Raw genomic sequence first — 27,786 nt, 5'->3', positions numbered from 1 at the left:
CTTAACATCGGTGATAGGAAAAATAATGGAATCCCGACTAAAGGAGAGAATAGAAGAACATCTAGAAACAAAAAATATAATAATAAATAGTCAGCATGGATTTCAAAAGAGAAAGCCTTGCTTGACCAAAATTGAAAAGTAGGGTAGTTATGCTAAACCTATATAGAACCTTGATTAGACCACACTTAGGGGCCAAAATTGCCCTTGGCGGATAATTCAAATTAAATGGCGAAGCACCATCAGTACAGATGGGGCGAGGAATGGAGGAAAATTAGGCACTTTTGACTGCAAAAATGAACGGGACGGTATTAGGGGCGGGAGAGTGTGGGGGGGGGGCGGGGCTGAAGGCAGGCGGTGTCATCAGCGTCACGCTGAGCATGTCAGAGCGACACTGACACGTAGCTACATCCCTCCCCTTCACTTAAAGGGAAGGGACACTGTGAGGCCTAGCGAGGCCTCCTTGGCGCCCACTGGGCCATCAGGGAGGGCTTTAGCCGGGCCAGCGGGACGGAAAGGAGGTCACCGCAAGTGGGTGCCAGGCCGCCTTTTGATGGCCCACCAATCCATCGGGCTCCATTGTCGGGCCAACAAATAAAACAAAATGGTTGCAACGGCAGTGCATCCTCCTCTAAGGGTGGACCCGCCGCCCAGCCACTGGCGGCTTCCCGCCGCGCAAAGCTGTCGGGGGCACCGGCTGGCACCGGCTGCGCTCCTGCGGGGTAATTTCCCCCGCGGGGAAGAAAAGGGGTCGCCACCAGTCGGTAAGGGGTCGGCGCGCGGCCAACAACGGGTAGGAGCACCGGGCAGGGCGGAAACACGGGGCGCGGCGGAAAACCCCCCCTTACCCGGGGGCAATTTCGGGTGGGTCGCACCCGGTCGAACGGACTTCCCATCCCATTACCTCCTCTTATTTTGGCCCCTTAGAGTACTGCGTACAGTTCCGGTCGCCATATTATAAAAAGGATAGAGGCACTGGAGAGGGTGCAGAGAAGATTTACAAGGATGATACCAGAAACGCGAGGGTATACACATTGGGAAAGGATGAACAAGCTGGGTCTCTTTTCTCTTGAAGAAAGAAGGCTGAGGGGGTGACCTAATAGAGGCCTTTAAAATTATGAAAGGTTTTGATAGAGTGGATACAGAGAGAATGTTTCCACTTGTGGGGAACAGCAAAACTAGAGGCCATTAATATAAGTTCGTCATCAAGATATCCAATAGGGAATTCAGAATTCTTTACCCAAAGAGTGGTGAGAATGTGGCACTCGCTTCCACAGGGAGTGGTTGAAGCCAATAGTATAGATGCATTTAAGGGGAGGCTAGACAAGCATATGGGGGAGAAGGGAATAGAGGGTTATACTGATCGATTTAGATGGGAGGAGGCTCGATTAGAGCATAAACGCTGCCATGGGCCGAATGGCTTGTTTCTGTGCTGTATATCCTATGTAATCCTATCGAATACTGCACTGCCCTGAACTGGAGTTTGGCACTGAAGGTAGTTAGCCTGAAACTATTTTCAGTTATTTAAGTTACTGAGTTCTTTGAGTCTACTTGTGTTTGCATGATGTGGGAGCTTCTGGAACCTTAACTGTCCAAGACAAACACAGGTGTAAGAACTGTCTCCAGATGGACTCACTCAAGCACAAAGTTCCTGAGATTGAGGAACAATAGGAGACACTGTTCACAACATGGAAGGGTTCCAAGAACAGATTTTGTAGAAAGTGATCTCTTTACTGTTATAGAGGAATATGAGGCAAAGGAAGGGAAGTGGGTGACCATCCAGTAGAGCGGGGGGAGTGTCAGGTAGAGGTAATGCAGGAAACCCCTGGCGGTCTGAAGCTGTCTAATAGGTATGCAGTGCTGGATTCCTCAGATGGAGACCGGAACAGAGCAATGCCACGACACTGGAAAATAAGTGATTACCTGAGTGGGGGAGAAAAGAATTAAATGCAAGATTGTAGTGGTAATGGGAGATTCAATGATGAAAGACAGAAAGTATCTGCATCAACAGAGCACCTTTCCTGACATCAGGATGTCCCAAAGCACATCACAGCCAATGATGTACTTTTTATTGAAGTGCAGACATTATAATATTAGGAAATGAGACAGCCAAATTACACACAGCAAGGTCCCACATACAGCAATGAGATAAATGACCAGATAATCTGTTTTCGTGAGGTTGGTTAAGGGATAAATGCTGACCAGTGTAATGCATGCACCTGTGTGTATGCTCACAGGTTTGTAGAGCTGTTGTGACAAAAAAAAAACAAATTTTTTTTTAAAAAGAGGGCAGTTAAAAGTGTCTGGAGTGTCCCCCAGTTCGGGGGGGCACTTGATCTAATGTTTATTTTGTTCCCTCCAAAAGAGTTGTAGAGCTGTTATTGAAGGGGAGTGGGTAGGTCCGAAGGCCTCCTTGTAGGACTGCTCCTGAGCACGGCCAAGGGTGCCATCAGCTGGTCCAGGCAGCGGGCAGTCGAGGGGGTCGTTCAGCCCGACTGCCTGCCTCTCTTCCGCGCCTACATCCGGGCCAGGGTGTCCTTGGAGATGGAGCACGCGGTGTCCACCGGTACGCTCGCGGCCTTCCGTGAGAGGTGGGCGCCGGAGGGACTGGAGTGCATCATCACCCCCGGCAACCAAATTTTAATTTGATTTTATATGTTTTAAAGTTTAATTTGCTTTATTGCTGGTTTTAATGTCCCCCTCCACTTTTATAAGGGGCACTTGTAAAATTTATGATTTTAGTGCCAAAAAAAAACACCAAAAAAAACAAAAACAAAAACAAAAAGGCACCTGTAAACTGTTTGGAGTGTCCCCCCCTTTAATAAAGGGGCACTTGATTTAACGTCTATTTTTTGTTTTCACAAAAGAGTTGTAGAGCTGTTGAATTGTGAGTGGCTTAGCTAGTTACGTGATGTTCACAAGACTCAATAAAACCCCAGTCGGTTGGGTTTAGCGGATCCACGATGAGGCAGGTGGTTGTGAGCCTAGTGGATGAACTGGTAATGTGTAGTGTGATTGTCAAAGCTTTGTCAATAAACCAACTCGTTCTTAATAGCAATGTGTTGCTATGAATTCTTAAGCAAAGAACCCATGAAGCAAATACATTACAACCGGAATACTGGAAGAACCCTTCTACGAATAGTGTCGTTAGATCTTTTATGTCCAACTGCGCAGACAGACGGGGCCTCGATTTAACGTCTCATCCAACAGTTGCATCTGTAACTGTAAACATGATGGCATAGTAAGTCCCAGAGTAAGGAAGATAACAGAATGGGTGCAGAAGCTTTTGTAAAGAGAGGTGGAATCAGCTGGAAGTGTCAGATCCAACGACCTAGAGAGGAATAGGATTCAGATCCTGTAAAGAAACTTCCTGGAACTAGGAGATAGATTAAGAAGCCAGACCTCAAAAGGCAGCTACCTTGTGATTATAGGAAAGTCAGATTAGGAAGGTAAATGCATAGCTAGTGGCATGGAGTAAAAGGAACGGGATCAGATTCCTGGTGCATTGGAACCAGTTCTGGGGCAGGAATGAATTGCATTGACGGGGTTTCTTACACCTGAACAGAACTAGGACTTGTGTCTTAGCCTGAAGATTAATGAGAGCTGTGACAGAGGTTTTAAACTATTACGACAATGAAGGGAGCAGAGCAGCCTGCACAGAGAGGAAAGTAAGCTTTAGGTGTATTGGTAATAAAAAGGCTGAAAATGTTAAACAGGACATGATAGTGAAAAAGAAATCAGGATGTGGAAAGCAAGAAGGGCAAAATTACAAAACCAAGGGAACCCAAATGAAAGCATATGTCTGTTAACGCACAGAGTATAAGTAACTAAATTGGGGAACTAGAGTGATTGAGGGTGAATTTCTGCATAGGTTCTCCTGCTCATCCATCATAACAGCGTTTGTGCCATTTTTTAGGAGTTTCTGTGGCTCTTCCCCTGATGTCACAGCAGATGATCGGGAGAACCCCTGCGGAAATTCATCCGCACAGATTCCTTCAGAGGCATTGAGATCCATCTGAAAAGAAGGTATTGCCAGTGCTTTAGAGGTTGCACTTCGCTGGGTGGCAATTTAAAAGATGCCACTGGTGGGAGAGCTCACCTTTCTGGTCACTGACGGGCTCAATAGTTCAGCTTGGTCTTACAGGCCAGTCATGGAGCTGGCTGACACACAGAGATTGCTCAGTCACTGGGGAATATGCAGCAACCAGGATATAAAGTCCCAAACTACAACTTAAAAACAGTGCACGCATAATGGAATCCAACCACAATATAAACAGGGGAATGCTATAGCACTGGGACTCTTGGGACTTAATATAAAGGCAATATAGTTCCACAACTTCTACAAAAGAGAAAATATATTTAAAGGGGGAGAAATTGGGGACCGCCCCGTTTGGAGCGCTAACTTGTAAAAGTTTGAAAAATTAGCGACAGGCGTTTGCGCCCCAGGAAAGATGTGGAGCACTAAATCAATCGCTCCACTTCCTTCCTGGAGCGCAAGAGGCAGCGGGCAGGGCAGTAGGTGTGCAGCGCTGCACACTAGGCCGTGCAGCACTGCCGCGTTCGAAGGCTCCATCGCTCCCTTAAAGGGAAGGGCCACCGTTGCAGGCTCTGCAAAAGAAAACCTGCCTGGACCCCGACGGCAGCCACGATCCGGCCCGATCAGCCCGATGCGCTGCAGCAGAGTGCTGGACTGGTTGATCGGCGGCAGGAAACCAGGTAAAAAATTCAAAACAGAGATGTGAACCTTTTTTTTACTTCCCTCGGGCACCCCGCCTTTAAGCATCACCCTCGAAGCGCCAGGCCTCCCGATGGATGCCTCCTGCAACGGTCGGTGTTTTCGCCCGGCGCTGCTGCAGTGGGCGGAACGCAAGTTCAGGTCCGGGGTGCTACCGGGGCGATGCGCACGGCGTTGACGTCACGATCTCCGGGCGAAGGATATCAGGGTGCAACGCTGTACCGCCGCCGCAAAATTCCTGCTGATCCCGGTCGCAAACCCATTTACGTCCTGTTATCGCCCACCGGAGATGCTAACAGTGGCGCAAAGGACTCCAAGAGCCTCTTTCCTATTAAAACGTGTTTAACTTTTGGAAGGATGACAATAGTTTAATGTACCTAGATTAAAAAGTTAACTTCAGTTTTTCAAAAGACAGCCAGATTTTTTCTTAATTCTAAAAGGTCATCCATTCCTTCAATGCTACTAAAAAATGGTATCATTGTTATTGTGACATATACACGTGTTAAAAGCTGTAAGTGAAATGAAGTAAGCAGAGCGTTAACTGTTCGACCTTGTAAATATGTGCCACCATCAATTCATTTGAAATCTAACAAAATTAATTCTGATCACAACTGCAAATGATCTTTTTACATTTCCTAATATTTGTTGTCTAATACAGAGATTTGAACTACAACAATCTGGATGAATTTCCTGTTGCTATAAAGGCATTAGCAAATCTTAAAGAACTGTAAGTACCTAATGCAATTCAGCAAGTAAATGCAGCTTTATTACCAAAACAATCAAAATTGTGTTCGCAGCCCGTGTGTGTGCGCGTGCGTGCGTGTGTGTGTGTGTGATGGGCAGGGGAGGCGAGGGCTGGGCATCCCCCCTACCACAGGCGGGCATCCACCCCAAGTTTCCTGGGGCATGGGGCAAGCAGCACCAACAAAGTGTTCCAAGAGGCACTTCCACCCAACAACCCCAAGCAAATGGGATACCATCCCATGGACGCCCAGGGAGTAATTGTTGTTAGGATTGTGCCCGATGAATTTTGGAGCCATTCTTCTTGCGTGCATTTATGATATTGTTACACATAGCAAGCAGGCCAATTCTGCACTTATGATTGATATCTTGTTTGCCATGTAAAGTGCATTTTAATATTTAGTTCCAGGCATAGAATCTGATCTTACTGATTCTGATCTTGGAAATGGAAATGGAAGTCAGAAGAGAAAATGACGGAGTGGGACTCTGCTGTGATGACAGTCAATACATCAGCAATTTGATGTTTGATCAGTTACTATCATTTTTTTCCAAACATTTTTTGTTTTGACTTTTCCTTGGAAGTGTCTACAAAATTTGCAGACTATGAAAGTGTCAGTGGAAAAGTAGATTGGTAACAGTTGTGACTCCAGGTAATGGTTAAAGATTTTCTGGCACCCACACAAACCTAGAAGGCACAACTTGCTATGAATCAAAACATTACGATTTGGGAGTTTTCAGCTGGTGCAGAACAACAATGCCCTGTTGGAGCATTGAATTGCAGACACATAGAAGTGAGGGAGGTGCTGAACAAAGGTCAGCTTCCTTTCACGAAAGGCCGAGGGACAATTAGCTGTAAAATCATCCAGAGACTGCTCTGGCTGGTGTCCAGGCAGCTGACCCAAAGTCACATTGGCAGAAGCAGATTGTCTACATGGCCTCGGGGTGAGTAGAGAGAAAATAAGAAAAATAGTACTTCCATTTAAAAAAAAATCCTTGTTTTCCATTTCAAATAGCTACTTTGTTTTTCATGTGAATCGGTATTACGAGAAGTTTTGAAGCAAGCACACAAAAGGAGAAACAATGGGAGAAACAACTATGCCTTTGTCACCCGTGGATTTGATTTCTCCAATGTCTTCCTCTTTGGCCTCCCAAGCTCCACATTGCCGAACTCACCCAGAACTCCACTGCCTCCCGATCACTCTCATCCCTGGTAATCTCCGTTCGCTCTTCAGGCCTAACCCCTTCAACTTCCAAACCTTTGTCCTCATTTACAAATCCCTCTTCAACCTTGCTACACCCTGCCTCTGTAGCCTCTTCCAGCCCTCTTCCAGTTCTGCCTCCTGTGCATTCACGCATTCCCTCTGTCCCACCATCAGTTTTCAGAGCCTTCCAATCTTGCTCCATCCTGGGAATTTCTACCCAAATTTCATCTCCTTAAGTGATACATTTTGGTAGAAAGAATGAGGAGAGGAAATATAAACTAAAGGGTATAATCATAAAGCAGGTGCATGAACAGAGAGACCTGGGGGTATATGTGCACAAATCATTGAAGGTAGATGGCAGGTTGAGAAAGCAGTTAAAAAAGGTGATGAGATCCTGGGCTTCATGAATACAGGTAGAGTACAAAAGTGTGGAAATTATGACGAACCTGTATAAAACACTGGTTCGGCCTCAACTGGAGTACTGTGTCCAATTCTGGGCACCACACTTTAGGAAGGATGTAAAGGCCTTAGAGAGGGTGCAGAAAAGATTCACAAGAATGATTCCAGGGATGAGGGACTTCAGCTATGTGGATAGACTGGAGAAGCTGGGGTTGTTATCCTGAAAGCAAAGAAGATTGAGAGGAGATTTGACAGAGGTGTTCAAAATTATGAGGGGTCTGGACCGAGTAGATAGAGAGAAACGGTTCACATTGGTACAATTGTTGAGAAGCAGAGAACACAGAATTAAGGTGATTGGCAAAAGAACCAAAGGTAGCATAAGAAAAAAAAACTTTTTTTACACAGCGACTGGTTAGGATCTGGAATGCACTGCCGGAAAGAGTGGTGGAGGCAGACTCAAGCACAGCTTTCAAAAGGGAGTTGGATAAGTAAAAGGAAGGAAACAAAATTGCAGGGCTGTGGGAAAAGGGCGGGGAGTGGGACTAGCTGAGGTGCTCTTGCAGAGAGCCAGCACGGGCTCGATGGGCTGAATGGCTTTCTTCCGCGCTGTAATCATTCTATGATTTTATTTGTAGTGTATTTGCTTCATGGGATTTTTGCTTAAGAATTCATAGCTACACATTTACTGGAATGAACTAGCTGGTTTATTAGCAAAGGTATAACAATGAAACTGAACACTGCCAGTTCATCCACCAGGTTCACAACAACCCACCTCATCGTAGAGAACCTGAACTCAATTAACTGGGGTTTTGTTGAGTCTTGTGAACATCACGTGACTGGCTAAGCCACTCACAATGCAACAGTTCCTCAAGCCTTTAAAAAAGGAGGCAGACAAAAAGCAGGAAACTACAGACCAGTTAACCTAACATCTGTGATTGGGAAAATGTTGGAGTCCATTATTGGAAAAGAAAAATTCGGTCAGGCAGAGTCAGCATAGATTTATGAAGGGGAAGTCATGTTTGACAAATTTGCTGGAATTCTTTGAGGATGTAACGAACAGGGTGGATAAAGGGGAACCAGTGGATGTGGTGTATTTGGACTTCCAGAAGACATTTGACAAAGTGCCACATAAAAGCTAACTGCACAAGAACAAAAAGTTCACGGGGTTGGGGGTAATATATTAGCATGGATAAAGGATTGGCTAACTAACAGAAAACAGAGAGGCGGGATAAATGGTTCATTCTCGGGTTGGCAATCAGTAACTAGTGGGGTGCCGCAGGGATCAGTGCTGGGACCCCAACTATTTACAATCTATATTAATGACTTGGAAGAAGGGACCGAGTGTAACGTAGCCAAGTTTGCTGATGATACAAAGATGGGAGGAAAATCAATGTGTGAGGAGGACACAAAAAATCTGCAAAAGGACATAGACAGGCTAAATGAGTGGGCAGAAATTTGGCAGATGCAGTATAATGTTGGAAAGTGTGAGGTCATGCACTTTGGCAGAAAAATCCAAAGAGCAAGTTATTATTTAAATGGAGAAAAATTGCAAAGTGCTGCAGTACAGCGAGACCTGGGGGTACTTGTGCATGAAATACAAAAGGTTAATATGCAGGTACAGCAAGTGATCAGGAAGGCCAATGGAATCTTGGCCTTTATTGCAAAGGGGATGGAGTATAAAAGCAGGGAAGTCTTGCTACAGTTATACAGGGTATTGGTGAGGCCACATCTGAAATACTGCGTTCAGTTTTGGTTTCCATATTTAAGAAAGGATACATCTATCCTAAGATCGTGCCCTCTAGTTCTAATCTGCCCCATCGGTGGAAACATCCTCTCTGCATCCACCTTGTCAAGCCCCCTCATAATCTTATACGTTTTGATAAGATCACCTCTCATTCTTCTGAATTCCAATGAGTAGAGGCCCAACCTACTCAACCCTTCCTCATAAGTCAACCCCCTCATCCCCGGAATCAACCTAGTGAACTGAACTGCCTCCAAAGCAAGTAGATCCTTTCGTAAATTATGTTCTTATACATTATACGATTATTTTATGATTCCTTTCTACACCTCTCCCCACTTTCAACTGTCTCCTTAAAGCCTACCTTTTCAAACACTCCTTTGGCCACCTCCTCTAATTTCCCTCCTTATCCTGCTCAGGGCCAATTGCCACCTTGGGATGTTTTGCTCACGTTAATGATGCTATGGAAATGTAATTTACGGTTGTTGTTAGAAGCAAATTTTTCCAAGTGGGGAATAAGATTGCTATAGCAGCAGTTCATGTTAGAACATCTCAAGGCACTTCACACAACAAATTACTTCAGAGATGCAGTGATTGTTGTTATGTCGTGAAAGAGATGTATTCTTAAGATTCTAAAATAAAGTTATCCCGTGCTTATCGATTAACGGGTGAATACCCGCAGCATGAAAGAAAGAATAAACTTGGAGATTGTGTTGATATAATAAAAGTTTTTGGAAGTAATGTATGTCATTGTTTATTTGATATAAATTACCTTTTAGGGGGTTTCACAGCAACAACATACAGTCGATCCCTGAACATGCATTTGCTGGCAATCCGTCACTTCTAACAATGTGAGTTTTACTTCAAAGCTGATTTTATAGGGGGTGGGCTAGGATATAATTTTATGTAAATCACTACTGTCTAGGTTTCTGTTTCACTTTTTATTCACTTCTTAAATAGCCAAAGTACAGTTTTCCAATATATACACATATATATATATTACTGGAGTAATTTTATGAATTTGCAAACTTGGCTCATCAATAAATGGAAAATTATGAAGGGAATTTCTGATATGCACTCAAACCTCATTCCAAATATTTTTAGAACGTTGATGCTTATTCATTTTCCTGGTTTTCCCATTTTTTTTATATCCTTTTCCTCTTCGACAACAGTCCTTCTATATCTCACTATCTTATAACCCGCTTCTTTTCCTTTCACCTCTGCTTATATTTTCTGACTATTTATTTAAGCAGAGCCTTCTGCTTGTACAGTATTCCAATAGTTTTATTAGTCTGGCTTTCCTTTCTCGTCTTGGTCCTAGACATCCCCCCCCCCCCCCCTCCTCCCCGCTCCCGGCATATTAGTTTAAATCCTCCCCCACTGATATATTTACCCTCTCTGCAAGGACATTGGTACTGTTTCAGTTCAGGTGAAGGCCATCCCTTTGGGATAGGCTTCCCTTGTTCCAGATAGAACTTTAATGGCCCAGGACTGTGAACCCTTCCCTCCTCCACCAGCCCTGTAGCCACACATTAACCTTTCTTATCTTCCGCTCCTTAACCTGCCCAGCATATAGCACAAGGAGCTACCTGGAGATGACCACCCTTGAGGTCACCTCCTTTAACTCCTTCTACAAGACTTCAAATCTACCTCTATCTATGTTATTGGATTCAACAGGGCCATGACTTTTCACTTCTCTGCCTTCCTTTCCAGAAGTTTTCCCAACCATACCATGATGTCCTTCAGTCGGACACCAGGTAGTCAATGTCGCATTTGAGACTCCCGGTCACAATTGGAAAAAAAACTATCAATACCCCTGACTGGCGAATCACTCCCGATTACGACTCTCTAGACTACCTTGGGTCATTCCTTGTTTAACGGTGCTTCTATGTTGCTCAAGAGCAACCTCCTCTGAGTTGCTGTCACTGTCCATCACATACTTGTCCAGGACTAAGTAACTATTCGATAATTCCAGTAGTTCAAATGTTCCCTTCACCTGCGAATCCTGTTTCCTTTAAAGATGGTCACCCAGCTCTCTCACTAAAAATCCCGGGCCCAGAAGGTTACACCTCCAAGCCGGACACGAGGCAATTTCGGCCCTATACTGTCTTAACTTGCATAATAACCCAACTTCCACAGGAAATAGCTGCGAATCAGAGAATAACCAATCACTTATTTTATTTATCTAATACTGCCTCAAACCAACTCATAATTAAGATAGCAAAATAAACAACTTTAAACAGCTCCTTGTATTAACCAGCTAAAATATAGTAAATGAAAAAACATTAAAATTAAAATGTATAAATTAAACCTTTAGTACTCATGTCCCAACCTCTCCCACTGAATCCAAATTCCACACTCCTGGCCTTTCACACTGGTCTCTCGTAGCTCAAGATTTAGATGAGGATAGAAGGCAAGAGCCCTTAATGGTCAAATAGTCTGTCACTTCCTTTCTGGGTTTTCAGATAACGACCTCTTGGATGATCATTCACATCAAACCAGTCCTGGTGTTTCCTGATTGAGTGACTGAGTGTCTCTTTGCAGGCACTGGTTATGGAGGCCTGGAGGGCAGACCAAGCGCTGTGGGCATTCTGCATCTCAGGGTCATCAAGGCACGCCAGGTTAGCTGTGAGGCGCTGACTGTATAGGGCTCTCTTAGCTGGGTTGTTAAGCGCCCGGCATTGACTTTTTTGCGGCACTGCTTCTGCTGTCCCCTTCGCTTTGGAGCTATGTTGATATCAATGATGCATCGGATTAGGCGGTGGTCCATTCAGCAGTCGTCAGCTCCGGTCATGGCACGGGTGATGCGCACATCCTTGCAATCCCTGGCTCGGACGATGACATAGTCGAGCAGGTGCCAGTGTTTGGAGCGAGGGTGTTGCCACGATGCCTTGTATTTGTCCCTCTGGCGGAACAAGGTGTTGGTGATGACAAGTTTGTGATTATTGCAGCACGACAGCTGCAGGAAAAATGCAGGGACCAGCACCAGCCCTTATAGATGGCTTTCTTCGACCTTAAAAGGGATTTTGACACTGTCAACCGCGAGGGTCTGTGGCGCATCCTCCTCCGTTTCGGATGCCCCCAAAAGTTCGTCACCATCCTCTGTCTGTTCCATGACAACATGCAGGCCATGATCCTTACCAACGGATCCATCACAGACCCAATCCATGTCCGGGCGGAGTCAAACAGGGCTGCGTCATCGCCTCAACCCTCTTCTCAATCTTCCTCGCTGTCATGCTCCACCTCACAGTCAACAAGCTTCCCGCTGGAGTGGAACTAAACTACAGAACCAGTGGGAACCTGTTCAACTTTTGCCGTGTCCAGGCCAGGTCCAAGACCACTCGGCCTCAGTCGTCAAGCTACAGTATGTGGATGACGCCTGCGTCTGTGCACATACAGAGGCTGAACTCCAGGATATAGTCGACATATTTACTGAGGGGTACGAAAGCATAGGCCTTACGCTAAACATCAGCAAGACAAAGGTCCTCCACCAGCCTGTCCTCAATGCACAGCACTGTCCCCCAGTCATCAAGATCCACGGCGCGGGCCCTGGACAACGTGGACCACTTCCTGTATCTCGGGAGCCTCCTATCAACAAGAGCAGACATTGACGACAAGATCCAACACCGCCTCCAGTGCACCAGTGCAGCCTTCGGCCGCCTGAGGAAAAGAGTGTTTGAAGACCAGGCCCTTAAAACTCCCACCAAGCTCGTGGTCTACAGGGCTGTAGTAATACCCGCCCTCCTGTATGGCTCAGAAACATGGACCATGTACAGTAGACACCTTAAGTCACTGGAGAAATACCACCAACAATGTCTTCGCAAGATCCTACAAATCCCCTGGGAGGACAGACACACCAACATTAGCATCCTCGACCAAGCTAACATCCCCAGCATCGAAGCACTGACCACACTTGATCAGCTCCGCTGGGCAGGCCACATTGTCCGCATGCCAGACACGAGACTCCCAAAGCAAGCGCTCTACTCAGAATCCTTCACGGCAAATGAGCCAAAGATGGGCAGCAGAAACGTTACAAGGACACCCTCAAAGACTCCCTGATAAAGTGCAACATCCCCACTGACACCTGGCAGTTCCTGGCCAAAGACCGCCCTAAATGGAAGAAGTGCATCTGAGAGGGTGCTGAACACCTCGAGACTCAACGCTGAGAGCATGCAGAAATCAAGCACAGGCAGCGGAAAGAGCGTGCGGCAAACCAGTCCCACCCATCCCTTCCCTCAACGACTATCTGCCCCACCTGTGACAGAGACTGTGGTTCTCGTTTTGGACCGTACAGCCACTTAAGAACTCATGTTAAGAGTGGAAGCAAGTCTTCCTCGATTCCGAGGGACTGCCTATGATGATGACTTGGATGCGCTATTGGCAACCCGTGCAATTGTACTTCAGCATGAGTCACCACACTCATGAGAACAGGGTAAGGAGAGAGATTTGGATGTCAAGCAAATTGAAGGACAGAACATTTAGACTCTAGAATCATTTAACAGTCATTGGTTTCCTGCTATCTTGAAAGGTTATGTGGAGTGCTTGAGTCATTTTTTTTCTATATGGCACAGTGTAGTATCATAAAACTGTGTTGTAAATGGACAAAACGTTGCACTCTAAAGATCTGTGCATGGTCTGGGTCCAAAATTCAGGGTCCGGATAAGGCCCGTTACCGCCGTTTTGTGGCGGCCATGCAGCGGAATCGAGTGGCCGCCGCGCTACAGTCGATTGGCCGCACGACCCAAAATTCATCGCGGGGATTTTTCGGCCTGTCCCCACTTCCGCCCCGCTGCTGCCGACTGCCGCAAGTGCGTCCTCAAAGCGCGCACCGCCGCTCTCCCGCACCTCCAGCACACTCCGCCCCAAATTTACCTTCAGAGATCTTTGCTCCGCCACGTGGTGTCCCCGACAGCCTTTTCTGTCGGTGCACCTTCTGTGTGTGTGCGCTACAGCAGCGCGGCGGCCCTTCAAGGGGATGGCGCATTGCCGCGGCCGCCATGTTTTTATTTTTGACGTCCAACTTCCCGATCGGTCGGCCAATTATTGCCCCGGGTTCGGCCGGGCCGCCAACAGGCAGCCTGGCATCCCCTCTTGGCTGCCAGACCACTGGCCCGGCCGAAACCCTCCCTGGTGGCCCAGTGGCCGAACCTACAGAATCGGCGATTCGCTCCCCTTTAAATGAGGGGAGAGATGTGGTGACGCACACGCGCACTGACGTCCCCACCGCTCTACTGCTGAGTGACAGCGGCGGAGACTCAGTCCCGCCCCCACTTCCGGCACTCACCGGCACTTACTGCTGCACTTCTGCCCCCATTATGACCGACTTCCGATCTTGTCGAAAAAAAATGATAAAGACCTGAATATTGGTCAGGAGGTGACCCCTTCCCATGCAGTAAAAACAGGTACGAAATCGTAGATGTGCCAGGTTTCTGGTGTGCCTGAATTTCGGCCCCTCTGTGTGTAGTAGTGGAATTAACCGCAAAGTATGCTGGGACAGCAGGGGTGTGAGCTCGTGGGTTAGAAATGGGGCACACCGGCCGTTTTTGAAGTGTTCTGGCCGCCCCAATGGATGTAACGGCCTATCCGGCAAAATTCAATTCCTCGGGTAATTTTCCAGCGGGGCGGAAGTGGATCATCATGGGGGGCAGAAGTGGGAGCGGAGCGGAGTGGGCGCTGTTGAAGTCATCGTGTTAAAGGGGAGGGCCGCTGCGAAGTCTGCTTTCATTTTAGTTCGGTCCACTGGGCCACCAGGGAGGGTTTCGGCCGGGCCAGCGACCGGGCACCCAAGACGGGGTGCCTGGCTGCCTGTTGACTGCCCAGCCGAACCCGGGGCATAAATGTTGGGCCGACAAAAAAAAAACACATGGCAGCCGAGGCAGTGCACCCTCCCCTTTAAGAGCGGCCATGCCGCCATTTCGTAGCGAGTGCACCAACAGCAAAAGCTGTCGGGGACACCGGTGCCACTCCAACGGAGCAATTTCAATCGGGCAATTTCACACGGTGGACCCCACCAGCCGTGGCAGGTAAATGGGCGGAGCAGTCCCGGACACCACTCCGCTCCTGAAGAAGGGCAATTTACAAAATGGCAGCCCCTCCACGGAGAGTCGGTGGCCATTCTGCGCCGCCCCGTCAGTGGTCAGAGGCCTTAACGGAAAGGGCAATTTCGATCCCAGAATCTCTTAGCCTATTGTTTGCTGCAGACTGGAGTTCAGGAAATTATAGCATAGATCATCCAAATACATTAAGGATATACTAAGTTGTTTCATTAAAAATATGAACTTAATTAGAAGTACAAAATCATAAACACAAAGTGTAAAATATCAAAATATTAACATTGAACAAGTTTTATTTAGCCCTGTGTTAAACTTTGCAACTCATTAGTAGTCTACGTTGGGCTGATCGAAGTTAAACATGAATTAAAAGTTACCAACTTTAAATTCTTGAGCCAACAACCATTCCAAAGACACACTGTTGAAAATATAGATACGATTAAAGCGTTTTTTCTTTGCAGTCATTTCTACGACAATCCCATTCAGTTTGTTGGAAAGTCTGCTTTTCAACACCTACCTGAGTTACGTATGCTGTAAGTATATCTGTAAAATTAAGCCCTCATATCACTGAGAACTGGTGAAAGATTTATAGGCCAATAATCTCTATGTTTATTAAATATCAATCCCATTTCTCTTTCTAGCTCACTCAATGGAGCCACAGAAATAACTGAATTTCCTGATCTTACTGGAACCATATGTCTAGAAAGTTTGTAAGTTTTCCATTATCAAACTTTAAACAATTTTAACTGATATATAAAATTGTATTTATAAGAAAAATCTTATCAGATAATAAACTTATCAAGAGTGACATCTTTTATTTTGTTAGGACTCTGACAGGAGCACGAATTGCCTCTCTTCCAAGCACTGTTTGCAAGCAGTTACCTAACTTGCAAGTCTTGTAAGTTATAAATGAGTCAACCATTGCACACAGCCTGTGAATAATTCCTGGAATTAGAAGTAAACAGACAAAACCTTAAAATGTTTGAAAGAGAAAACTGTTGCGATCTCGGCATCAAAATGCATTATGATTTCTTTGTCCTGTTTTAGTCCTGTGTTAATGACCTTGGAACAAGTAAGCTGTCTGTCTTGCCTGGATGTTTCGCAACCAAATAACTTAATTCGTGGACAACATTTTAAAGAGATACTTGCTCTCAAGCCTCAGGCTGCCTTGTGCAAGTATGGGAACTTGGGCGGATTACTGGAAGGCTGCTGATAATTGTGGAACTGTGGCGTATAAATTCCTCACTGACTTCAATGGAAAAGAAAATCAGGCAGAGTGTAAAGCGGCCTGTCGATGCACTGTTGCCTGTTTTGTGCAACCGCCAATGATCCCTTTAATTTTATCTGGGTGCGTGGCCCCTTTAACGAGCTGCTTGGCCCATTCAAATTCCCGCGGCGGTGCGGTTTTTCCTGTTGTAACGCCAACTGCGCGGGAGCTCCAGACAGCGCAGCCGCACAGCCTCAGAATCCTAGAAAGTTACAGCACGGAAGGAGGCCATTTCGGCCCATCGTGTCCGTGCCGGCTGACATAAAGAGAACATTGGCAAATGCCCAAAACAAATTTATACCCCTGTCTTTCTGCATGGTTGCTGGAGAGGAGCTGAGAACATTCGGAAAACTGAGGTCCACTCATTCGCAAATAAAGAAACCGGGGTGTGGGGGGGCGGGGAGGGGGAGCGAGGTGGGGGTGATTTTGTCTTTGCGCGAGAGTGTAAAATGGCAGATAGCAATGCGACAGCCCGCTTACATCTCTCTGCATTTCCATCGAGGTCAATGATGAATTTCCATTGAACACAAGGGAGAGCCGCGAAACTGGCTGTCACTATTGTCCAAGAGTGAAATTATAATTTTACTGAATTGTAATTTAATGTTACTGAATTACTCGCTGTGGTGATTTCAAATTATGTCATCTTCCCACTTTAATAAAAAAAGTACTCTGATTGTGTTCCCGTCTGTTATGTGTGAACAGTACGCGCTTGAGATGGCCCCAAGATGTCGGGTCGAACACCTGTTAAAACAAGAAAACTATTTTCTTTTCTTTAATTGTGTGCTCTTGTGTTTACCAGAGATCTGTCTTACAACTGCATCGAGGAACTCCCAAGTTTCTTTGGCTGCCAAAAGCTTCAGAAGCTGTAAGTTCAAAGCTTCCGGTGATAGATAATTCTTTTGTGCTTCTTTGTCGCAAACATGAGTTAAGGGTTCATCTGTTAACTGATGGCACGTGTAGGGAAAATCCACTCATTTGAATGGGCAACTTTTTTTGTTTAATTAGAATTCTGTTCCCATAAGAAATGCAAAGAGCGTCCACCAATCGAGAGACTGCTTTTTAAACGTCAGTTTGCTATGTGTTTCCATTTTCAGTGACCTGCATCACAACAAAATTTCTGAAATCCGACATGACACTTTCCGACAGCTCACTGCCCTGCGATCACTGTGAGTACCCAAAGTGTTTTGTTTCAGCTCTATGATGGATTTGTTTTAATACCATTAATAAAATTACAGTTTTACTTTGGATGTCAGTGAGCAAAAAGACTAATTCAATATACATATGTTTTAGCAGAAGCAAAATACTGCGGATGCTGGAAATCGGAAATAGAAACAGAAAATGCTGGAAATACTCAACAGGTCAGGCAGCATCTGTGGAGAGAGAAACAGAGTTAACTATTCAGTTCTGACAAAAGTTAATCGACCTGAAACGTTAACTCTATTTCTCTCTTCACAGATGCTGCCTGACCCACTGAGTATTTCCAACATTTTGTTTTTAAACCAAATATTTATATTTTGTTATATCCCAAGTAAAAGTTAATCTTATAATAGATAAAACTACTAATAAAATGCTGGATCAAGGCATTCAATTTTTTTTTTCCAAGTTGAGGTTTGATCTTAAACTTGTGTCACATTTTCAAAAATACAAATATATTGCTTTGCACGTATGCAGCTTGAGAAATTGGTTTGCACATTCTGGGGCAGAAATCGGTATGTGTTGAGTCTGTTTTTGGGTGTATAATGGGCGAAACGCCAACAGATGTAACAATGGGACAAACTGCACCCAATCTGCACATGCGTTTGGGCCACTGCTAAATTCGTCGGTCTCGTTTCATAGGCATCCCGAGCAGCCGCTTAAAACAGGCGTTGGCCCCTTGCTTGTGTTTATTAGAGGCGTAACGCCTGTGGAAGGCCCCCTTTGGTAAAGTTATTGACAGCGAGCGGAGCAGGGGTTGGGCCTGTCCCATTCAGCATTCCTCAGCTGTCCCCGTGGCCACCAACAAGAGACCAACGAGTCTTTGTCAAATTTAAATGTTCCAAAAACCTTCCTGTGCAGCCAGGACGAGCAGGACTTCTCGGCCAACTCCACAGTCTCGCGTCCGCTCCAACGCACCCCAGGACCTCACCTTCTGGCTGCTGCCAGCAGGCCAGGCAGCCCGAGGTTCGGCATCTTCATCTCCCGTTGTCCTAGCCAACCTTTATCCCTCACCCAACACCCAAAAACCACGATCTAGTCACTTATTTCATTCATGTTTATGGGAGCTTACTGTGTGCAAATTGGATGTTGTGTTTCCTACGATAAAACAGTGACTACATTTCAAAAGTACTTCTTTGGCTGTGAAGCGCTTTGGGATGTCCTGGGGTCGTGCAAGGTGCTATACAAATGCAAGCCTTTTTTTTTTCTTATAATGCAACGGACACACTAATCATGCACTAAGTGACTGGTGGTGGGGAAAGCAGTTGGCGGGGGGCGGGGGGGGGGGGGAGAGAGGGGTGGTTAGTGTGCCACCAAATGGACCACGGAGGGGTCAAAGGTGGAGGCTGACATGTAGAAACACAGTTAAGGGGCTAAAGACAGGTCTCGCCTCATTCTCATGGGCTGCTAGATCTTACCCCTTACTCCTTCTGGACCCTCCCTCCCCAGTCCTCCTGGTAGCCAGGACTCCCCCCTCCCTGAGAATTCCCCACATTCTCAGATCCTGACACCCATCCCACGTTCGGAAACCCCTGGATCACCCTGCCAGATCTCTGATTTCAGGTCTGCGAAAGCGTCTTGGGACATTTTTCCAAATAACAACAACCACAACTTGCATTTATATAGCATGTTTAACATAGCAAAACCTCCCAGAGTGCTTCACAAGAGCATTATCAATCAAAATTTGACACCGAGTCATAGAAGGAGATATCAGGACAGGTGACCAAAGAGGTAGGTATATATATATAAACCTAAAGTTGTGATTTTTTAAAAAATATAATTTATTATTTAAGGATGAGAGAGAGGTAGCGAGGCGGAGAGGTTTAGGGAGGGAGTTCCAGAGCTTAGAACCTTGGCAGCTGAAAGCTCGGCCGCCAATGGTGGAGCCATTAAAATCGTGGATGCGCAAGTTGCCAGAATTGGAGGAGCAGACATCTTGAAGACTTGTAGTGCTGGAGGAGGTTACAAAGATAGAATGGGGCGAGGCCATGGAGGGATTTGAAGACAAGGATGAGAATTTTAAAATTGAGCCGTTGCCAGACCAGGAGGCAGTGTAGGTCAGCGAGCACAAGAATGATAGGTGAATGGGACTTGGTGCGAGTTATTCCGCAGAGTTTTGGATGAACCCAAGTTGTTGTCGGATGGAAGATGGGAGGCCGGCCAGGAGCGCATTAGTCAAGTCTGTATAAATACAAGCATTGCAATAAACTAAAATGCACTTCAACTTCAAAGTACCAAGGCCCCACACAGAACAGAACAACGGGTTATTTAACAGGGAAGTGCTCAGAAGTAATGGCTCTGATCTGATACCATCATAGGCAGTCCCTCGGAATTGAGGAAGACTTGCTTCCACTCTAAAAATGAGTCCTTAGGTGGCTGAACAGTCCACTATGAGAACCACAGTCCCTGTCGTTTTTGATCGCGAAACCGACTTGGTGGAGGCAGCGTTCTTCCTCTGGTTTCCCTTCCCAGAAGAAGGTGTAACCTCCGCCTTGTTCCTTCAACTGGCCTTCCCCTGCTGGCCGGGTCTCGCTTAGGGCGGCGATGTCGATATCAAAGCGTCTAAGTTCCCGGGCAACTATGGCGGTGCGGCATTCTGGCCTGTCGCTGTTGGAGTTGTCCATGAGAGTCCTGACATTCCAGGTCCCGAACTTCAGGTTAAAGGAATGGAAGATGCCCGTGCGTGAGTTCTTTTAACGTGGGGTGGCCGCTGCACATGTGGGGAATGGATCACAGTGTGTACGGACTGAATGTCCAGGTCGGGTTTAATTTGATTATTGAGTTTGTACTGAAACAATATAAATATATAAATTGGTGTTAAGAAGGGACCCGCATGCATACAGTTGTCCCCCAAACTGCGTGCAATCTTTAACCCTATTTCACTGCCGATTGCAATCCATGCTTAGCGCACAAGCTCGATAAATATTAATATAAAAATAACATCAGTCAAGGGAAAATCAAAACACATCCTGGTTGTAAAACACTAATTTTATTACTAAATTGAAGTTTAAGATTGCAATGAAGTTCCCAGAACAAGTCAGTAAAAACTTTACCCTCAGGCAACCGATTGAATACTGCACTGATTCTGTGCCCTGCAGCATCATTCTGCAATGCTCCAAGTGTCGTGGCATTAATTCAGCAAACTCTATCTCACCATAGATTTTAATTGGAGGGGTAGTGGAGCTATAATGATCAGCTGTTCATCGAGTGCCTCTGTGGAGCAACGCAAAAGTCCCAGCAAATGATGCCGTTCTGTTACCTCCCAATGCTGCTAAATCAGTGTCTTACACAACCTATATAAAACACTAGTGCGGCCCCAGCTGGAGTATTGTGTCCAATTCAGGGCACCGCACTTTAGGAAGGACATGAAGGCTTCAGAGAGTGTATAGAAGAGATTAACTAGAATGGTTCCAGGGATGATGGAATACAGTTACATGGATAGGCTGGAGAAGCTGGGGTTGTTCTCCTTCGAGCAGAAAAGACTGAGGAGATTTGATGGAGGTGTTTACAATCATGAAGGATTTAGATAGAGTAAATAAAGATAAACTGTTTCCAATGGCTGAATGGTTAATAACCAGAGGGCACAGATTTAAGGTGACTGGTAAAAGAACCAGAGGCAGCAGAGAATAGAACAGCACAGAAGGAGGCCATTCGGCCCATCGAGTCTGCACCAGCTCTTTTGTAGAGCTATCTAGTCAGTCCCCCTCCCCCCGCTCTTTTTACACACCCCTGCAATTTTATCTCCTTCAAATATTTAACCAATTCCCTTTTGAAGGCTACTACTGAATCTGTATCCACCACCATATCAGGCACTGCATTCCAAATTCTAACCACTTGTGTAAAAATGTTATTCCTCATGTCGCCTCTGGTTCTTTTGGCTGATCTTCTACCTCGACTGTTCCTTCCCACACTATCCCCATATAAGAACATAAGAACATAAGAATTAGGAACAAGAGTAGGCCATCTAGCCCCTCGAGCCTGCTCCGCCATTTAAAAAGACCATGGCTGATCTGGCCGTGGACTCAGCTCCACTTACCCGCCCGCTCCCCATAACCCTTAATTCCCTTATTGGTTAAAAAACTATCTATCTGTGATTTGAATACATTCAATGAGCTAGCCTCAACTGCTTCCTTCGGCAGAGAATTCCACAGATTCACAACCCTCTGGGAGAAGAAATTCCTTCTCAACTCGGTTTTAAATTGGCTCCCCCGTATTTTGAGGCTGTGCCCCCTAGTTCTAGTCTCCCCGACTAGTGGAAACAACCTCTCTGCCTCTATCTTGTCTATCCCTTTCATTATTTTAAATGTTTCTATAAGATCACCCCTCATCCTTCTGAACTCCAATGAGTAAAGACCCAGTCTACTCAATCTATCATCATAAGATAACCCCCTCATCTCCGGAATCAGCCTAGTGAATCGTCTGTGTACCCCCTCCAAGGCTAGTACATCCTTCCTTAAGTAAGGTGACCAAAACTGCACGCAGTACTCCAGGTGCGGCCTCACCAATACCCTGTACAGTTGCAGCAGGACCTCCCTGCTTTTGTACTCCATCCCTTTCGCAATGAAGGCCAACATTCCATTTGCCTTCCTGATTACCTGCTGTACCTGCAAACTAACTTTTTGGGATTCATGCACAAGGACCCCCAGGTCCCTCTGCACCGCAGCATGTTGTAATTTCTCCCCATTCAAATAATATTCCCTTTTACTGTTTTTTTTTCCAAGGTGGATGACCTCACATTTTCCGACATTGTATTCCATCTGCCAAACCTTAGCCCATTCGCTTAACCTATCTAAATCTCTTTGCAGCCTCTCTGTGTCCTCTACACAACCCGCTTTCCCACTAATCTTTGTGTCATCTGCAAATTTTGTTACACTACATTCTGTCCCCTCCTCCAGGTCATCTATGTATATTGTAAACAGTTGTCGTCCCAGCACCGATCCCTGTGGCACACCACTAACCACCGATTTCCAACCTGAAAAAGACCCATTTATCCCGACTCTCTGCTTTCTGTTCGCCAGCCAATTCTCTATCCATGCTAATACATTTCCGCTGACTCCGCGTACCTTTATCTTCTGCAGTAACCTTTTGTGTGGCACCTTATCGAATGCCTTTTGGAAATCTAAATACACCACATCCATCGGTACACCTCTATCCACCATGCTCGTTATATCCTCAAAGAATTCCAGTTATTAAGTTAAACATGATTTCCCCTTCATGAATCCATGTTGCGTCTGCTTGATTGCACTATTCCTATCTAGATGTCCCACTATTTCTTCCTTAATGATAGCTTCAAGCATTTTCCCCACTACAGATGTTAAACTAACCGGCCTATAGTTACCTGCCTTTTGTCTGCCCCCTTTTTTAAACAGAGGCATTACATTAGCTGCTTTCCAATCCACTGGTACCTCCCCAGAGTCCAGAGAATTTTGGTAGATTATAACCAATGCATCTGCTATAACTTCCGCCATCTCTTTTAATACCCTGGGATGCATTTCATCAGGACCAGGGGACTTGTCTACCATGAGTCCCATTAACCTGTCCAGCACTACCTCCCTCGTGATAGTGATTGTCTCAAGGTCCTCCCTTTCCACATTCCCGTGACCAGCAATTTTTGGCATGGTTTTTGTGTCTTCCACTGTGAAGACCGAAGCAAAATAATTGTTTAAGGTCTCAGCCATTTCCACATTTCCCATTGCTAAATCCCCCTTCTCATCTTCTAAAGGACCAACATTTACTTTAGTCACTCTTTTCCTTTTTATATATCGGTAAAAGCTTTTACTATCTGTTTTTATGTTTTGCGCAAGTTTACTTTCGTAATCTATCTTTCCTTTCTTTATTGCTTTCTTAGTCATACTTTGCTGTCGTTTAAAATTTTCCCAATCTTCTAGTTTCCCACTAACCTTGGCCACCTTACACGCATTGGTTTTTAATTTGATACTCTCCTTTATTTCCTTGGTTATCCACGGCTGGTTATCCCTTCTCTTACCACCCTTCTTTTTCATTGGAATATATTTTTGTTGAGCACTATGAAAGAGCTCCTTAAAAGTCCTCCACTGTTCCTCAATTGTGCCACCGTTTAGTCTGTGTTCCCAGTCTACTTTAGTTAACGCTGCCCTCATCCCACTGTAGTCCCCTTTGTTTAAGCATAGTACGCTCGTTTCTGACACAACTTCCTCACCCTCAATCTGTATTACAAATTCAACCATACTGTGATCACTCATTCCGAGAGGATCTTTTACTAGGAGATCGTTTATTATTCCTGTCTCATTACACAGGACCAGATCTAAGATAGCTTGCTCCCTTGTAGGTTCTGTAACATACTGTTCTAAGAAACAATCCCTTATGCATTCTATGAATTCCTCCTCCAGGCTACCCCGTGCAATTTGATTTGACCAATCGATATGTAGGTTAAAATCCCCCATGATTACTGCCATTCCTTTTTCACATGCCTCTATTATTCCCTTGATTATTGTCCGCCCCACCGTGAAGTTATTATTTGGGGGCCTGTAAACTACGCCCACCAGTGACTTTTTCCCCTTACTATCTTTAATCTCCACCCACAATGATTCAACATTTTGTTCATTAGAGCCAATATCATCTCTCACAACTGCCCTGATATTATCCTTTATTAACAGAGCTACCCCACCTCCTTTCCCTTCTTGTCTATCCTTCCGAATTGTCAGATTCCCCTTTTTGTTTAATTCCCAGTCTTGGCCACCCTGCAACCACTTGGGTTCCCTCAATATCCAAAACTCTATCGATCTGTCTTGAATATACTCAACTTCTGAGCATCCATAGCTCTCTGAGATAGAGAATTCCAAAGATTCACCACCTTCCGAGTGAAGACATTTTTCTTCATCTCAGTCCTAAATGGCCGACCCCTTATCCTGAGACTATGACCCCTCGTTCTTGACTCTCCAGCCAGGGGAAACATCCACCCTGCATCTACCCTGTCAAGCCCCTTAAGAATGTTATATGTTTCAATGAGATCACCTCATTCTTCTAAACTCTAGAGGATATAGAAGAAAGCCATGGGCTGCAGGAGTACATCAATCTACTGGTCAGGTGGGAAGAGCAGTGGCAAATGGAATTTAATTCAGAGAAGAGTGAGGTGATGCACTTTGGGAGGGCTAATAAGGAAAGGGTATACACATTAAGCGGTAGGCCAGTCCACAGATCCCTGAAAGTAGCAGGCCAGGTGGATAAGTTGGTTAAGAAGGCATACGGAATGCTTGCCTTTATTGGCCGAGGCATAGAATATAAGAGCAGGGAGGTTATGCTTAAATTGTATAATACTTTGGTTAGGCCACAGCTGGAGTACTGCGTGCAGTTCTGGTCGCCGTATTATCGAAAGGATGTGATTGCACTAGAGAGGATGCAGAGGAGATCTACTAGGATGTTGCCTGGAATGGAGAATATTAGTTACGAGGATAGATTGGATAGGCTGGGTTTGTTCTCATTGGAACAGAGGAGGTTGAGAGGAGAACATAAGAACATAAGAATTAGGAACAGGAGTAGGCCATTTAGCCCCTCGAGCCTGCTCCACCACTCAACAAGATCATGGCTGATCTGGCCGTGGACTCAGCTCCACTTACCCGCCCGCTCTCCATAACCCTTAATTCCCTTATTGGTTAAAAATCTATCTATCTGTGACTTGAATACATTCAATGAGCTAGCCTCAACTGCTTCCCTGGGCAGAGAATTCCACAGATTCACAACCCTCTGGGAGAAGAAATTCCTTCTCAACTAGGTTTTAAATTGGCTCCCCGTATTTTGAGGCTGTGCCCCCTAGTTCTAGTCTCCCCGACCAGTGGAAACAACCTCTCTGCCTCTTTCTTGTCTATCCCTTTCATTATTTTAAATGTTTCTATAAGATCACCCCTCATTGAGGTGTACAAAATATTGAGGGGTCTGGACATAGTGGATAGTAAGGGCCTTTTTCCATTGGTGGAGGGGTCTGTTATGAGGGGGCATAGTTTTAAGGTGGGTGTTGGAAGGTTTAGAGGGGATTTGAGGGAGGGCTTCTTTACACAGAGGGTTGTGGGGATCTGGAACTCGCTGCCTGGAAGAGTGGTGGATGCAGAAACCCTTACCACTTCTAAGAGATGGTTGGATGGGCACTGGTTACGGACCTAGAACTGGTAATTGAGATTAGACTGGATGACCTTTTGTTGGCCAATGCAATATTAATGGTAAGTACTACAGGGAATCGAATACGGCCAGGGTGATCTCCTGGATTAGTTTTGATCACCTGGATGGGTCGGAGAGGAATTGTCCCAGATTTTTTTCTCCCCTAAATTGGCCTGGGTTTTTATCTGGTTTTTGCCTCTCCCAGGAGATCACATGGCTCCGGTTGGGGTGGAGTGTAGAATGTTTCAGTATAAGGGATGTCACAGTTGTGTGAGGCAGACTGGTTGGGTGGGGTGCTCTTTGCTTTTCCGTCTTTGTTCATAGGTTTATATGTAACCTTCAGGGCTGCTGACCAAGGGCCGTGCAGCTCTTTGTTGGCCAGCGTGGACACGATGGGCCGAAATGGCCTCCTTCTGCGCTGTAAATTTCTATGTTTCTTCTATGTTTCTATAGGCCTGGTCTACTCAACCTCTCCTCATAGGACAATCCCCCCATCCCAGGAATCAGTCAAATGAATGTTTGTTGCACTCCCTCTGTGGCAAGTATATACAGAAGACACCTCAAGTCACAGGAGATATATCACCAATGATGTCTCCGCAAGATCCTGCAAATCCCCTGGGAGGACAGGCGCACCAACATCAGTGTCCTCGCCCAGGCTAGCATCCCCAGCATTGAAGCACTAACCACACTCGATCAGCTTCGCTGGGCAGGCCACTTAGTTCACATGCCAGACACGAGACTCCCAAAGCAATTGCTCTACGCGGAGCTCCTTCATGGCAACCGAGCCAAAGGTGGGCAGCGGAAATGTTACAAGGACATCCTCAATGTCTCCCTGGTGAAGTGCAACATCACCACTGACACCTGGGAGACACTGGCCAAAGACCACCCTAGGTGGAGAAAGAGGGCGTAGTGCTCTTTGAATCTCAACGCTGCGAGCGTGAAGAGGTCAGGCGCAGGCAGCGGAAGGAACGTGCGGCAAATCAGTCCCACACACCCTTCCCCCTACGAATGTCTGTCCCACCTGTGACAGGGTCTGTGGCTCTCGTGTTGGACTGTTCAGCCACCAAAGAATTCATATTTTTAGAGTGGAAGCTAGTCTTCCTCGATTTCGAGGGACTGCCTATGATGATGATGATGATTCTTCCTGAGGTAAGGAGACCAAAACTACACATTACTGCAGGTGTGGTCTCACCAGGGCCCTATATAATTGCAGTAAGACTTCTTCACTCGTATATGCCAATCCTTTTACAATAAAGGCCAACATACCATTTGCTTTCCTAATTACTTGCTGTACCTGCATGTTAACTTTCTGTGATTCGTGTACAAGGACCCCCAAATCCCTCTGAATATAGGTTTAGCGTAATTTCCTGGCTTTTGTATATGCCCCAATTTATAAAACCCAGGATCCCTTATGCTTTATTAATTGCTTTGTTAATCTGTCCTGCCACCTTCAAAGATTTGTGCGCAACACTTCCAGCTCTCTCTGTTCTTGCACCCCCTTTAAAATTGTACCCTTTAGTATGTGTGGTCTCTCTTCTGCCTATCCAAATGTATCACCCCGCACTTCTCTGCATTGAATTTCATCTGCCACGTGTCCGCCCATTCCACAAGCCTATGTCTCTCGAAGTCTATTACTATCTTCCTCACTGTTTCTGCACTTCCAAGTTTCGTGTCCTCTGCAAATTTCAAAATGTTGTCCTGTCAAATCCAAGTCATTGATGTGTATAATGTATACGGGGAACAACATTTTTATGCAATGAGTGGGTAGTATTTGGAATGCATTGCCTGATAGAGTAGTGGATGCCGATTCAAAAGAGAATTGGATAAATACTTGAAGGAACAACAATTACAGGGATATGGGAAAAGAGCGTGGGAGTGAGATTAACTGGATTGCTCTTCAAAAGAGTCGGCACAGACTCAGCACATAACACAGCCTGCTTTTAGAAAAAGCTATCCATTTAAGCCCAAATCCTATAACATTTTTATTTTTATAGAATTAAGAATTTCTATATTTAGACCATCAATTTATTGTGAGAGGAAAGCTATTGGGATTCAATTTCAGGGCCTGGTGCTTGTAAACCAAGTGCTTCAGCTCACTGTGCGACTTGCCAAGCCCGGAACGAAGCCTGTTTCAAATTCTGTTGGAAAGAAAAACAATAAAACTCGAATCCTCCCATGATAAGAGGACACGCCCTTCTACTTCAACTCAGAACAAGCTAACTCTGCATGTGGGAACGCTTTGCTCAGATCGCATACAGCGGTGGCTCTCTTCAACTGTTCAGGAAATGAAATATCCAGTATTCATAGAAACATAGAAAATAGGTGCAGGAGTA

The 27,786-nt window shown here is 45.6% G+C and overlaps 1 protein-coding gene across 1 annotated transcript in view; it reads left to right on the top strand.

The window, feature by feature from the left end:
* The window catches only part of LOC139281364 (leucine-rich repeat-containing G-protein coupled receptor 5A-like), a 250,652-nt gene that overhangs the window by 200,237 nt on the left and 22,629 nt on the right, over positions 1 to 27,786 (top strand). The window contains exons 7-13 of the mRNA XM_070901516.1: positions 5,391 to 5,459; positions 9,592 to 9,663; positions 15,324 to 15,395; positions 15,504 to 15,572; positions 15,689 to 15,760; positions 16,929 to 16,994; positions 17,224 to 17,295. Coding sequence (XP_070757617.1) covers positions 5,391 to 5,459; positions 9,592 to 9,663; positions 15,324 to 15,395; positions 15,504 to 15,572; positions 15,689 to 15,760; positions 16,929 to 16,994; positions 17,224 to 17,295 — 492 coding nt within the window. The remainder of the gene's footprint in view (positions 1 to 5,390; positions 5,460 to 9,591; positions 9,664 to 15,323; positions 15,396 to 15,503; positions 15,573 to 15,688; positions 15,761 to 16,928; positions 16,995 to 17,223; positions 17,296 to 27,786) is intronic.

This window comes from Pristiophorus japonicus, chromosome 15, assembly GCF_044704955.1.
Source record: "Pristiophorus japonicus isolate sPriJap1 chromosome 15, sPriJap1.hap1, whole genome shotgun sequence".
Lineage (NCBI taxonomy): Eukaryota > Metazoa > Chordata > Chondrichthyes > Pristiophoridae > Pristiophorus > Pristiophorus japonicus.
This window is presented reverse-complemented; position numbering and strand designations above follow the sequence as displayed.